General features: G+C 34.3%; 1 protein-coding gene across 1 annotated transcript in view; it reads left to right on the top strand.

The window, feature by feature from the left end:
- LOC104403353 (ERC protein 2-like) overlaps window positions 1-16152 on the top strand; it is a gene marked incomplete at its 5' end in the record, with an annotated part of 105955 nt that overhangs the window by 21208 nt on the left and 68595 nt on the right. Inside the window, 3 exons of the mRNA XM_010011460.1 lie at window positions 3858-3995; window positions 12559-12699; window positions 13253-13393. Coding sequence (XP_010009762.1) covers window positions 3858-3995; window positions 12559-12699; window positions 13253-13393 — 420 coding nt within the window. The remainder of the gene's footprint in view (window positions 1-3857; window positions 3996-12558; window positions 12700-13252; window positions 13394-16152) is intronic.

The following is a 16152-nucleotide window of genomic DNA, read 5'->3' on the forward strand; positions in this document are numbered from 1 at the left end:
GTCAAAGCTGGTTTCATGCTCTGGGATATACTGAGATGTTTCTGAAAAGGACCATATGAGACAGAACATTTATCATGAGTCGTACTAATAAAAATAAATTGTATGTAGACATTTAGAGTATTTACATCTGAACAATACATAAGTATTTTTTTTCTGTTCTCATTAATAGATATGGCTTTTTGTCTTTTATGTATATCTGAGGCAATTGCATAAGTGAGAATGAGTACTAAGATTTAAAGTAGTAATAGTTAATGCTCATGTTCAAGAATGCTATTGTTTATTAAATCTTTTTTTCTTGTAATTCCATTAGCTATTCAAAGTAGAATATAAGAGTACTTGGAAAATTGTTCAGTAGGGGTTTTTTTGCTTCAAATAGTAAGGTCTTTTTTGTAAATAATGAAGATGAAACATTAAAATGTTCTGTTCCCTCCCCTGTGTTTAAATTTTAAATTTAAGTTAAACTAAGCATATTATTGATCTACCTCACTGGTAGATCAATAACGAAAGTGATTTTCTTTTGAGAACCTGGGTTACTGCAGAATTTCAAAGTCTGTCAGCGGGTGAGATTTAATTTAATCCCTTGAGTATTTAAGAAGCATTCCTGAGACGGTTGCCAAAAAGTGACAAGATTAGTACTTGCAGTTTATTGACAGGATGCCTCATAGGAAAGACATTTATCTGTAAGGGCATTGGTTTTTAAAAGGGACTAAAGTCTGTTTCTGGGATACACACATGTTAGGAAATACAGAATGAATTTTGGGGGCAGTTTCTTTTCAGAAAGTTCATGGCACAGGGACATAACAGTTTACAGAGTTAAGAATTAGATGTTGACAAAACTGCACAGTAAGTAATTTCCTAACAGATAAAAATATAAGTGCTCGAGGATTAAGAATGTCATAAGTTGAATTCAGTCATGCACAAAAGTCAGTCATTATTCAGCAAAAAAATTTTATCCTTGCATATATGCCTGTGCCTAAGTATATACTGGAGAGTGACAGAGGTTACCAGAGGGTTTGTTGTTCTTTCTGGGTTTAAAAAGCCCAGGAAAAACTAAATCATATCTTGTGTCCCAAGGTTTTAGCATGTGAGACTGCTCAATCTCTTTGTCTCCTGTAATCTTTTTGAGAGAACTCTTTGTGCTTAACTGGTCATAAAATCTTGTCTGCATTAGCAGATCTTTACTAATCCCTTGCCCATCCCAACAACCAAACAAATATTCTGCGGTACTGATTCTACTTTCACATACCCCAGTGTGGTCCTGTTCCCATCAAAGTATTTCCTTCAGATTTATATGGCACAAATAGAAGAATAATCAGATCCTTTCCTCTTATTTTATCTATGGACTACTCATTGAATGACTTATTTTAAAGCAGTTGTGATTCAATGGGGATGTTTTTAATTTGCTGCCTGTTCTCTTTACCTCTGAGGAAAGAATTTTGTAAATGCTGAATAATTTTAGAACATGTTTTCTTGGTTAAGGGTTGGATCATATTTTAAATTAGTTTTAAGAGGAAGGAAATCGTGTAAATGCTGTGGAATTCAGATAAGCACTGTGCATAGGAAATAAGTACTTTAATTTAGGGTGCCTAGAATTGGTAGGTCAAGCTGATGACAATAAAGGACCAGATCTTAACTTTGTTTCAAAGAACATGTAATCAATATGCACTCTCCTGTTTTATTTCCTTTTTGCTGGGGAATTTATTTTGGTGATGCTGAAATGTGCAATTGCTGAAGTGTTCCACAGGGTGTCATGAGGCAGTTGTTGGAATCGTTAATACTTGGATAAAAGTAAAGAAACAGAGTGTGCAGTCCTCTGAATGCCAGTTAATGTAATTTTAGATGTGACTAATACACATGCCATAAAATAAAAAGTTCTTAACTCATTAACACACGCATCGTATTTCTGTATCTGTATAAAATATGCACACGAAGAAGAATATTAGGAGAGGTGGTTTACAAAAGTGAACTATTCTATGTTAGGTCTTCCCAAAAAACCTTTCTCTATGTACCTTAGTATTGTATAGTTTACAGAGCAAGTGGAATCTTTGGCTGTAGCAGTAATTTGAAATACCAAACTATGTAGAAAGAAGAGAAAAACCTACAGTACTTGTATTTGCCATATAGGTATAAAGAATTTCTAATTGGAATGTGCTCCTCCAAACTGACTTTAAAATTTAATTTTACTTTTAATTTTTATTTAAGTTCTTTTAAAATTTAAACTTACTTGAACAAACTTTATACAGTGCGTACAGCTGTACTCTGGATTTTATGATTTGTTAATGATAAATATATATATAATGTCAAAATTTAACTTCAGGCTTTTTTTCCTGCACATGTGTGATATAGTACAAGGAGAATTTTTACCAATGTATGCCCCAAATTAAAGCGTGTTTGATTATGGTGATACGTTTTTATATATGGTGGCTGAATTTTTATTGACAAAAGTGTTGACTTTTGCAGAGCTGCACATGCACTGAGTCCGGCTTCAAGTTTCTAAAGAATCTTTAAATGCAGTTAGTAGTAACTATGAAGGATCCTGCTTCTGTCAAAATCTGAATTTCTTTAAATGGAAATGATATTGGCCATGAGAAAAATGACATTAAGTTATGAAATAAACAGCAAAACTTCATTTCGGTAGCAACAGAACGTGATCCAAAGTGTAAAATCACTGATGAAAGTAAGAATTTGAATCTCTGTTGACAGCAATAATTTGTATAATTTTAACAGCATATTAAAAACCTGTTTTGACCAAATGACACTGTATGGATTTAGGCATACTTGGTTCTATTATATAAAGTGGCATAATAAAGTAATAGACTAGATAGTCTTCTTGTTACTCTTTATTTGTAGAACAAATATTATGTGTATTACGGAACAATTTTTGGGTTTATGCAAGTGGCATAATAGTGAGTGGCAGTAGGAGTGTAGGATGGAGGGAGGGAGGTTGGTTCTTCTAACAGACAATTAATAAAATTTACACATATGACATACCATACTACATGTTTTCTCTGTCTTATGGTCATCAGCCATAGAAGGTGATTGCCATGATAATTAGAAGCTGAGTCCTTTTGATCAGATTTGCTTCCAAAATCTGCATGGTTCTGTGGGCAATTTTTTGTAGAAATCCTTTCTGACGTAACCACTATAAATAATGACCTGTTTAACAGACCAGTGTTTATAGGTACCTTAGCAGTATGTTTAAATATTCACTAGAGGAAGAACTAGACCCATTTAAAGCAGTTTTAATATCCAAAATAGAGTGACATACTTTAAATCTTCTTCACAAAGAAGAAAGTGAACACAAATAGTGGGTTTCGTTTTGTTTTGTTGTTGTTGTTGTTTCTGGGTTTGAGTTTTGAAGTATGAACATCCTGATCTCTGTCCAGGTGAGCTTCCTTTACAGCAGTGTGCCATGCAGGAAGAGGTTTTTAGATAGGTAAATTGTCTGTATTCTTCCTCAGTTGAAGGCTTACTGAACTCGCTTTGCCTCTCCCATTCTTCATGCTTCTTATTGCAACTAGAATAATCTAAAGGGGTAATTCCACACATACTTTGAATTACTGAGATAATGCAGTACCTTAAGCTAAAGCGATTAATATCATAAAATATTTAAATAATAAAATACTGGACCCCAATGAGATTTTTCCTGTAATTTATTAGAAAACGATACTTGGCAAAGGAAAACTAAATCTAAGAAACATAATATTATTAAAACTTGATATTATACCATGTAAAAACTTTGCAGTATACTAATGCATACGTATCATGTAACGTATATACATTCAATTGATCCTAGCACCCAAGTCCCTCTTTGAATGGCTGATGAATATTCTAATCTAAACTGTTTTTATTTTCAGATTGAAAATCTACAGGAGCAACTTAGGGACAAAGACAAACAACTAACTAATCTAAAAGACAGAGTGAAGTCGTTGCAGACGGATTCTAGTAACACAGACACAGCACTAGCTACCTTAGAAGAAGCTCTATCAGAAAAGGTAATGTTTTCCAATGAAACAGCATTATGTGCTGCTCTTAAGGGTGAAGCGTGTCCAGAAAATATCTTTTTAAGTTGAGGTGATGCCAACTTAAAAATGGGCCTTGTCAGGAAAGCAGGAGCCTCTGCTCTGGTAGGATGAACAAGGAGTGGTTCTCATCTGATGAACTGAAACATGGCTTTCTGGTAAAGAACAATGCTCTTTTAAATTGGGATGGAGTAAATGGCCCAGGTGATGGGAAGTTTTTCTCTTAGTCAATAGGATGAGTGGTTGTGCCCTGAAAGAACTCAAAGGTGTGGACACCTGATTTAAAGATCATAGAGTTTAGGGTACTTTTACGACTTTGTGATCTTGATTATCCTGTTCTTCCGTCTGTTTAGCAAACCTTACTGAAGATCCAACAGCAGGTGACTGACCAACTGTTACCTTGGCTTGCTGTTAGCACTATTGGTTTCCTATACTTAGTTTATAAGAAACTGTATTTCATAAAAGAATGGAGTTTTTTTATTTTAAGAACTATATGCCTTTAATTTGAAATAACTACCAGAAGGGATAAATCTGGACTGTTTAAATTAGTGGCAACATTCCTACCAGTTTCAGTGACGTCAGGGTTTTTCTTTCAGTTAACTTTGAATACGAAGTAATCCAAGTGAATTTATATGCCAAAAAAAATTAGTACAAGTATCCACATTTTACAGCTCACAGATCTTTTAATATATATATATATATCACTTAAATGTGCACAGATGAATGCAAATAATTAAAGTATTATGTGCCATTCTGCAGTGTGTGATCCTATGAAGGTATTTATGACTGTATACGACTCCAAAGTGCCACTGTGGTGTTGGCACTAACACCTAAAATGCTACTGTTGAATTTTTGGTTTCTGTGTTTGATCACCTTTACTAACATTTGTTTGGTCAACAATAGTGAAAAAGTTGGAGTTACTGTTACTTCTGTGGCTTCATATGGATAAGCTTACAGCATTTATGCAGTAAAGAAAACGACATGCACTTTAAAATTTCACTGCTAATCTGGACACAGCACTCGCCAGTCTCACTGCATATGATTAAAAAAATGACACAAAGTACTTTATCTGTTTTTCCTTCATGTAAATGATCATTTCTGGATTAGTCAACATTGTCACTTGCCCAAAATACTAGTAGAGACAGCTGAGATTTTAAAGCCGCCCTTTAACCATGATGCTACGGTTGTCAATGTACAGAGCAGAGTGAGTTTCTCACTGCAAACTTGCCAGTTCTCCTGTGCGACTGAGCATGAAGTAGATTGTCAAAAGCCATTTGTATCCCATTTTCTGCCTCAGTTATATCTGCAGCACTTCAGAGAAAGCGCACTTATGCAATGCTTCTTAGCTGGGTAATTTACGAAGTTGCAATCTGTCTTCAATTGTAATGTTATTTCTCTCTTGAAAATATTAAATTCATGACAGTTTTCTAGGGTTCAGAGTTAGAAGCAGCTAGTGTGGAGGTATTGAATAGATCATGTATAGTCGCCTTCTCATTACCAGAAATACAAGATTAAGAGGTACTGGGTTAAAACCTAACCCAAATTAAAGAGTTGGTTTTGAGTCATTTTGTACTCCTACCATTCTAAAATCTTTTGAAATAAATGTAAACTCTTTAGTAAATGTAAAAGTTTGTATAATCTTGATGAAGTTCAGTGTGTATCTGAAAATAAAATATTCTATTAATGTCAGACATACAAATAGTAGTATTTTACTAAAACTCAGGATGTATTATTTTTCAGTATCCTAGTAAGGATTTGTCTGAGAGTTTGTTTAAAAATTGTGCTGTAAAATTTCTTTGGGTATATGATAACTTCTTGTGGCAACACTGGAGACCCTGATGGTATGAAAATTGTGTGTCAAGCTTTATCTGATTGATTTGATGGAGATTCAAAGTTTGAGAAATGATGCTAGTTTTAGTATTTTCAAAAATTAGATGCTTCTCTGAAATGTGTTTTTGCAGTTCATGTCAACTTCATTTGGAATTGAATGGATATATATGAACAGACACTTTTAAAAAGAATCAGTGCGATTAGTGGTTTTTCCAAGTGGAACTGATTAGAACTCACATGGGGTCTCTAAGATTGAATTCTGTGCAAAGTAGTCACTTTGCTTACATACAGTCAGCTGAGAATGGCATCTTTCCTGCAGTGTTTGCAGGCTACTCTGAGACACACCTACAATGAATCACAGAGTGCTTAGGGCTGGAAGGGATGTTTTCCTCTGCCAGAGACTTTTGTCTTTATGCAGCTGATGAAGGCAATGTTATCTATTGTAAGCCAATGCTTTTGAGAAGTTGCGTGAAGCTTAGTTATGGTGTGGTTTCTGGTGACTGTTTCAATCACTTATAGAGGGATTGTTGGAAGTTAGGTGGCAGTCTGTAAAGGGAAGTACTCAAGATGTTAGTGATATGCTTATCATTCTCTATTACTTAAAAAATGCTACTTTGTTACTGTTAGAAAAACATATACAGAATTATCAAATAATACCCTCTAAGAAATGAGGTTTATAACTTTTAAAAGTCAGTCCCAGTCACTCGGAAATCTTTTTACAGTTGAGGAATGATTAATATATTAGATTAAAAAAGGAGGAGAAAGGCAACACTGCAGAGTAGAATCAATATCGGCTTTTGAGAAACAGGGTAGTTAATCTTAGAGCATTAGACACAATGAAGAAGAAATTTCCAGGGTGAAAGCTTCCATCTCTATGATTTTCATTGTTCATTGTACAAAGGAATCATGCTCAATTTCATTCAAGGGTAGATTTCTCAATCTTAAGTGTAGTCTCTGGGACGTACTTTTATGTTGAAAGAAGCCAGCAGGCATCTTCTAGAAGTTCCAAATGAACTAGTACATCTAGCTTTCTGGTGGCTCCTGGCAGCTAAATACCTTGGCATTTTATACTTACATATGTGCGTCATTCCTATTTGAGTCCAGCATTCCAACTCACCCTGGTTGCCCTGAGTCAATAACCTTTCTTATCCGTATTCCTATCTGCAGTAACATTCTTAAGACCTACAGACTTTATTAATAGTTATTTACTTTCTCCACTGCAAATACTGGTAGAAAAATGGAATAGATTTTTGTCCAAATAGGAGAAAACAAGAACCCTTTAGTGACAAGTTTCTCATTAACAAGTGCATCAATATAAGTACTTTTATACATTTAAATTTGTAACACTCTCAAGAAAAGATGCTGCTGCTTTCATTCAAGGACACCTGGTTTCCATGGAAATAAACTGTTTGTTTTTTGTTTATTTGCTTTTAGTAGAAATTGTATCAGACCTACTTTGTAGCTGCATCATGTTTTCTACTCTGAGATTAGGTGAAATATTTGTCATTACCTTAATTCTTTGGCAATTCAATAGTTTTTAGAATTTTAATTTTAAAAATAATGAAGAAACTACTCCAAGAAGCTCTTTTAAAACAGAAATCTTATTTATTTATAGCAGCTTGGCTAACCACAATTCAATGAAATGGAATTTAATTGCTTTCCTTAGTTTCTATTGGAAGAAAAAACCATGATCATATGATATGAATGAATTATGAGGCTATTTTTAAAGTCCAAAACTCAAATGTTTGAATACTTATGTTTTTCCTTCATTGTTCTTGAAAATACTCAGATTGAGATTTTGGCTCTGAATTAGAAAATGTAGGTCCTTATTCTTCATGAAGATAGTTTTTTCCAAGTGTTTGTCTCTTTGATTTCTTTTTTCTGACCCAGTAACTGGTAACAATAAGTGAGAAAATTTTGTAGACATCATAAAACAGCATCACAATTCCCCAAAATGACTCCTTTTAATCTTTGTGTTTTCCTGGCAATATTACTGTTACAGTTTGTTCTCTTGCCAGGAATCAGAACCAAATCAGCACAACTTTAGTCACTTTTGAGTACATTTTAGAATTAAACTGAAAAAGGTATTAATTCACTCCTTTACCCCTAAGTTTGGATCCCCTCCTAAATACTGAAAACAGTTAACAACAATAAAGGTTACAATGCAATAAACAAAAAATAAGCTTAAAAATCACCTAGTTTGAAAATCACAATATGGAGAAGTGCTATCAGCTTCCTTGATGTTTTAACAAGAAACTTTTCAAAGAGTATCTCAGCTCTTGGACTGGCCAAAAGCAGTTCAAGAGGTTGCTTTCATGAAGCTGATATTTATAAAGTTGGTCCTACTGTAGCAGCGTACAGCAGATAAGCAATTGAGTATGTCTGATAATAGAGCTATATGCTGTGGCAATTCAGTTCCTGTTTCTGTGATAAAGTGCTTCTGCGATAAAAATTCTAAATAGATTAGACCTGTGAGGTCCTAGATTAGTGCATAAGGAAAGCTTGCCAATGCAAATAAGACTGAAACAAGAACACATTGTTGGGATTTCTGCAAGTTAGCTGTTAATCAAGTAAAACATGGTATATTAGGGCCTTTTAACACATTTTTGACATTTAGCCTTATGCAGCTGACAGATAAATTAGTTGTCTTTTGTGATTGACTGAGAAAAGAATTATACTGTTCATTAATAAGATGAAATAGTGTTATGTTTAATTCATTATAGATGAAAAAAATCATATAGGTAAATAAATCTTAAAGAGGGAAATGGTATAAAATTAAGCCTGAATATCACTAGGTGCATTCTGAATGGTTATTAAACTGTTCCACTTAGAGGAGGCTGGCATTCTAACACTAATATTCAAGGGATTAAGAATTTCTATTTTTTGTTACTCAGAATAACCTGAAGTACCCTGTAGAATCATAAAATGGTTTGGGTTGGAAGGAACCTTAAAGATCTTCTAGTTCCTACCCCCTGTCACAGTGGACACTTTTCACTAGTCCAGATTGCTCAAAGCCCCATCCAACCTGTCCTGAAATGCTTCCAGGGATGGGGCATCCACGGCTTCTCTGGGCAACCTGTGTCAGTGCCTCACCACCCTCACAGTAAAGATCTTCTTCCTAATCAAAATCCCTCCTCGTTCAGTTTAAAGCCATTTACCCCTTGTCCTATCACTACATATTCTTGTAAATAGTCCCTCTCCAGCATTCTTGTAGACCTTTTTAAGTACAGGAAGACTGGTCTAAGCTCTTCCCAGAGCCTTCTCTTCTTCAGACTGAACAACTTATCCACTGTGTTGTACAGGACAGTGTCAATTGCTTTGCACAAGTCCAGGTAGAGGACATTAGTCACTCTTCTCTTATACACCACTGCTGTAACCCTGTTGTAGAAGGCCACCACATTTGTCAGGCGTGGACTGTTGTCAGGCGTGGACTGTCCTTAGTGAGGCCTTTTTGGCTGTCACCAATCACCTCCTTATTTTCCACGTACTTAGCATAGCATAGGATCTGCTCCATGATCTTGCCGAGTACTGAAGTGAGACTGACTGGCCTGTAGTTCCACGGCTCTTCCCTTTCTCTGTTTTAAAATATATCATCCCTTTCTCACATAATCTATATTAGCAAAACCAGCAAATAGTAACATTAAAAAAAAAAAAAGAAAAGGTAATACATTTGCTGATTTATCATTTGTGTAGTACTCAACAGTGTTGTTGTTGAAGGACTTTCATTCTGTATGAGCACATTTCTATCTGAAATCCTGCAAGGAATGATTCAAAGGGAGATTTTGCCATTGGGCCGAATGAAGGCAGAAGTAGTCTACATCTGCAGTTCCAGAGGTCTCAGTGTATAGACAGCTGATACTGTCTTGGAAATAGATTTAATTTTAGGTAGCCTGCTAACCTTAGTTTTGACCATCTCTTTTACTAAATGCAAACTGGAACATTCTGTGTCATCAATATGTGTTTCTTTCTGAATGAAGTAAGTACGAATGTGAGTTTTATATGAGTAGGCAACACTGTTTTCTGTGAAGATTCTTACAGTAAAACTAGTTTCCTAATATGTATGTTCAGGTAGGTAGATTGGGAAAAGGAGTCCCTGATGTCAGGGGAATGCTAAATGCAAAAGGAAAGTAGCATTATGAAACTTTTGAAAAAGTTTTCCTTAGGAACTGGGCAGCAAAAAATAACTATACCAATATTCTTATTCCAACACAGTATAGTGCTCATCGTTTTTCAATGTCTGAAAGATTCAAAGTACGTTTATTTACAGACTTAAATATAACTACTTATTTGGTAAAGATCTTTATCTGATTGTTTAAAAACCTTCTAATAGCATTAAATGTTAATAATTTATTATTATTTATATTTAGTATTATAAAATACTTCATGTAATGTATTTTTTTAAAGTGGTGACTATTGGTGGAACAAATTCTTACAGCTGGAAGCCAGTATTATGTAAGTGGAAGTTAGCTGTCTAATAAGTAACCACAAACGTTAGAGACTTTCCAAATATGCAAAGATCAATATTAGAAGCTGTGTTTTTCTATTTCTTGAATTGGCACTTAAATTTTTTCAGGGAAATGCATGACCGATTAAAGTCAAATTGATTTAAGTGTAATCAAGTTTTAAATCAGTAATTTAAAATAACAGAATATTTATTCAGTTCATACAGAAACTGGTTATCAGTTTTAAACTTTATACATGCAGATAAAACAGCATTTAAATGATAGGAGAGTGAATAAATGGGAGATCTTCAACAGATGCTTTTTGGGAGGCAGATACATATATAAGATGAAAATAAAAAGGAACACCTACAGAAAACTTCCCTGTCTTCTGAAAACACTGTGTTCCATTTCCTAGTAAACAGTACTGCAGAACCAAGACTTCTGGAGATTGTCTAGTCCAACCCAGCTGCTCAAAGCAGAGTCAACTGGAGCAGTTTGTCCAGGATCTTGTCCATCTGGGTTTTGAGTATCTCCAAGGTTGGAGACTGCTGGGATGAAAATCACAGCCTTGAGTTTAAGCTCCTTTTATGCATGTAGGTGTTGACAGTTGGCTTTTTGCAAAATATGCCTTGAGCATTAAAAACCACAGAAGCAGTCTTCAGAAGATCTTCTAGGGCTTGAAGAAACATCACATCCTGTGTATGGAGAAAACAAATGAGTGACCAGGACTGTCTGAATGATATATACTTTTTAATGGTGCTGTTACTACTTCAGCTAACTTTGATAGTGAATTAGTATTTTTCTTTGTCATAATGACTAAGTTTATTACAAATCAGAATGGGACGTACAACTGCTTAAATGTTGCTTGCATTGTAGTGTTTGTTGAGGTATAATAACCACAGGTGAAGGTATATTGATACTCTCAGGTAAAGGTAAACATTAAGTGTAGTAACACATATATATATGTGTCTGTGTGTATGTATATATACATATATGTATGTAGTGCGTGTCTGTGTATATATGACAGTATAAGGAATTATGAACAGAAGGAATTAGCATGAGCTTTTTCTCTCTTTCTAATATTAGTTTTCAATCATGTTGACCAGTTCTGTGAAACAGTATTTTAAAGTATTGATCCCAATCAAGCTCCATTTTGGAGATTTCAAGCATGCGTACAACAGGACTTGAAGAGGATCTAGGAGCATGTTGGTGGTGTTACCTGAGCCATGCCACTGCTAGTGTAGAACTTCATCAGTCAGGATGCATTTTTTTCCCATGTAGGTTTAACTTAGCTAAATGATGTTGCTTCCACTGCCCTGCTGACTACTCCTTCCAAAACGATACTAGTAATTCCCCTGATACTCTGCTTAAATTGACCTATTCCTGATTCAAATGCAGTTCTAGTGGTTATTTTATTTTACCCTAAATATTTCTCTTTGATTGTTACTTGCATTTTTCAAGTATTGGTAGAATGTGATTTTGAAGAATGTAGTCAAAGTGTAACAAAACCATACTACTGCATCTGCTTTTTACATTTCACCCTTTGAATTCATCACCCAATTCTTGAGTGGTGATTTTCAGCAGTTAGAATAGTAATTGGGATTCAGCAGTATATTTAAAAACATGGCTGAGTTTAAATGTGTGTAGGATTACAGTTAATTAGACAGAGAAAGATCTTCCTTTGTATGACATAAGTTGCATCAGGGTAGTGTTTCTGTGTTTTGGGTGGCTTTTCCCTCCCAGCCCCTTTTTTTCCTCTCAAAATGTAGGACATGTAAATTGTAAGTTACTGATGGTTAGCAAGTGATTGATTTCTAATTAGATTTGGAACCTTAAAAACTTTTTGCAAGCACTGTAGAGTCAACTAGCATTCCAAAAACATAGCCAAATTCAAGCTGAGTAAACCAGTCATGACTTCTCTATTTTGAACTGTTATTCAAGAATTCAATCACTTATGAATACAGGAGATACATTAATGAAATTAATCACTTTTCATATCTGTCACATAATCAAACATATTGATATCAGTATAGATATTTAATGAAATTTCTGTACTATGTTACTCTTACCAAGTATTATAAACTTCGATCTAATGCTTTTGAAATCAGGGGAAATCTTGCATTGACTTTAATACCATTAATTCCATTCATACTCTGCTTCTGAAGGTTGATTTTTCTAAGTGCTACTTAATGTAAAGAAATTTTATTCTCTGTTTTCTGAAATGATTCCCAACTTTTCCATTTTGCAATTCATTCCCTTGTTAGGAAAGAATAATAGAGCGCTTGAAGGAGCAAAGAGAGCGAGATGACAGAGAAAGACTTGAAGAAATTGAATCTTATAAAAAAGAAAACAAAGACCTGAAGGAGAAAGTTAATGCTTTACAAGCTGAACTGACAGAAAAAGAGGTCAGTCTTTCCAGTAAAATCTATGCTTTTCTATCTGTGTTATTGTGATGAAAGAAAGTGCATTAGGATTACTCTTGAATTGTTTTAAGTACTGAAATTCTGCCACTTTGGTGGTCAGCTTCTGGACTGCTATTTTCTTAAGCATTCTTCATAATACTTTTGTATATAAAATATTGAATTAGTTCTTGCATAGTTGTGTGTCATTATCTCTACTTTCTTCCTTTATATAAGCCTCCAGTAGTCTCAAATATTCCATTGTTGCTCCTGTTCTTATTTGTCAGTTAGATCAATAGACTTCAAATTCATTGTACCTCCAGAATATAATGTCAGCTTGTCTGTATTACAAGTGTTTCTGTGTTTCACTCCACGCCAGCTCCTGTGGTTCCAATTGGTTGTATTCTCAAAATAGTGTCTGTTGCTATAAATGCTTATCTCTGTGTCAACTCTTTTTGGGGAAGGGGAGGGGGAACAGGATCCAAGTGATCACTAAGATGGCAATAAGGTAGTGTCCTGGTGACTAGGAATTAACTGTTTACTCTTGGTCATTTTTCAGTCTAGTTTAATCGATCTCAAAGAACATGCATCTTCATTGGCATCAGCAGGGCTGAAAAGAGACTCCAAACTTAAGTCTTTAGAAATAGCCATAGAACAAAAGAAAGAAGAGTGTAGTAAGTTGGAAGCACAGTTGAAAAAGGTAAGTTCCATCTTAAAACAAACAAAAACCAACAACAATCAGAAAAAAGTCTTCTGGAGTATATCTAAAATCTAGCCATCTTACACTATTTGCTGATGCTTGCATCAAATACTGCTAACTTTTTCTTACGAGGTTTCTATCAAAGCCACTAGTGAGCCTCAGAAATTATCCTGAATACCTATATGAGAAGCTGCTACAAATAGATGAACTGGGAGTAGGACACTCAAGGTAAAGTAGAAGGACAGAAAGAAATTATTAAGCCAGTAATTTGTATGTATGCGAGTTTATAGAGCTTTTAGAAGTAGACTGAAATGTTTGTAGCATGGGAAAAAATTAAAGGAATGCTGTACTTCCTAATAAAAAGAATTCTGCTTCCAAAACTGAAACTCTAGCTAGGTTTTATTTTGGCATTTTTTTTGGCTTTGTTGGTGAACACGTGTTTGTGATAATTAAGCAAAATAATGCATAGTTTATTTCAGCTAGCAATTCAGTATTTCTATTCAGCAAGTAGTGGAAGCAAGCATTTAAAGGAAAACATACAAATCCTATATTTTATAACATGGTTTTGTTTAAATTGATGTGTCCAAATAGTTTTTGCTTAATGGATTTGCAAGTTTGTTGATGCCTTTTCTACCATACCTTGTTTCTTTGACCTGTTTCTATGTCATTTGGTAACGTCTGCTCTCATTGTTCGAGCTCTCATAACGTATTTGATGAGTTTAGGCATTATGTTTGCCCACTGCAATTCATGATTAAGTGTATGTCAAACTTTATTTTTTTTTTATATTGATATCTAATGTTTCATTTTCTAGAAAAGAACATTTATTTGTTCTATGAAGGTTACCACTGTTAGGATAATATTCTGACACTCTCTTTACCCAGGTTGAGTAATATCCTGCGCTGTGTTTAAGTATTGTTTCAATAGCCTTATGCATGAAGATGTTGCAAAGTATGAAGGATATCAGGGCGTAATCTTATACTTCTATTATTTTTTAATTAAGAATGAATATGTGCAATTAGATGCCTGTGTTACATGTTTGGTTGTGGAGGGGAAGGAAGGGAATCTTTATCAATAAACATACACAAAAGCTTTTAATGGAAACACAGATACTTCAGATGTTTGATAGCTTGTAAATGCTATTGATGTCAGAATGAAAATATCCAAAGAAGCTATTTCTTGGGAAGTCCTTTGTTTTCTTTTGTTAGAAAATCTGTTTGTTTACTTTGCACTTCACTACAAATATTTTTCATTACTATCTGAAATATTTTATTTTCTTCATTTAAAATAGTTATAAAGCCCCTGAAAGCACAGATCCCTTAAAAAAAAATAAAATCAAAATCCTCTTTAAGAACTTGAAATCCTAAGTCAATCTTTTATGACCGTACATATAAACACATCATAGAGTCATGGAAAAATAAGCACTTACAAAAGTCACAGAGTGTCTGGCCGTCTTTCGCATAAAAAGGGAGTATGTTCCCTGTGTATAAATACAAAGGATTATTAAATGAAAGTTGAAAACATAATAGTTTTATTATATCATAAATGCAGCATAAAGCCCCAATGGAAATTCACCCAACATTTGTAGGAGACCAGGTATTTCCACAATAAAATGTAGTTACAACCTTCTTTGTGGGCATGTTTAGTTGAACAGAAATAGTGACTGTTAATGATAGTAGACTCCAAACAGTAATTTTCAATTCACATTTTCTCTAATAAAATACTTTATGTTCAAACCTGTAAATATCCTGTGTTAAAAGTAATTGGTCCCCAGAAAACAACCTTCAGCATGTTTTCACTTCTTAGGAAACTAACTGAAACAGAAATCTGGGTTATTCCTGCATATGTCTGACTTAGAGTAGGAGGGAACATCAACATAGTTCGGAGTAAATTAACCTGCATGTCCCTTAAGTGTGCTTATGTACGAACATTAACCACTACGGAAGGTAGAAGGAATGGGTACAGTTTATATCTCATTTCCAGAAGTGACTCTAAGGGGTTGTCCGTTATGTTGAGAAATTTGGATGCAGCTTACCCATTACTCCATTCTAGAAATACTGTAGAGAAGGCACTTTTCATTGTGGTATTATAGAGTCATTATAGTTTAATGTTTATATATGTTTTAACAAATTAACTAATAAATATGAATATAGTATTCCACATACATTTGCTAGGACTTAGTTTTCCGTGAGAACTGATGGTAATAAGTACTACGCCTGAAAGAAAACGTGTGCAGGGAACAAGTCCAAACATAATCTGCAAATTAAAGCAAAAAACCAAAACAAACAACCCACAACTTTGTTTAAAAGTTTGTCTTCCCTTGTTTCCTTCCTGTTTTGGGAGAGAATCAGATTCATTTATTGATAATAAAGATCATTTTGATTGGTCTGATTAGACCCAAATATTTTTCAGTATCACATAACTAGATTGTTTCCATTTCATCAGAAGAAAATATGCTGATTCTAAACCCACTCTTTTAATTTTATAGAGTAGATACATTTCAAAAAGTGATAAATAGGATATTCATAAAGAATAATTATTCACGTGACTGCTGTATTTTTGTACGCAAAATAATGTTTAAAACCATAGATGTGCTTATTAAACTTTGTGACAAAGATTATGGGTTGAAATTCATAAAAGTAGAAAAAAAAATCATAAACCCCATAAGAATGGTCAATGTGTTTTGGGGGTTTTTTTGGGCCAAAATACCAGAGAGTTTTTGTTCACTTACTTTGTGTTGCTACTACTGAAAGAACAGCAG

This window comes from Nestor notabilis, unplaced genomic scaffold (assembly GCF_000696875.1).
Source record: "Nestor notabilis isolate BGI_N333 unplaced genomic scaffold, ASM69687v1 scaffold33, whole genome shotgun sequence".
NCBI lineage: Eukaryota > Metazoa > Chordata > Aves > Psittaciformes > Psittacidae > Nestor > Nestor notabilis.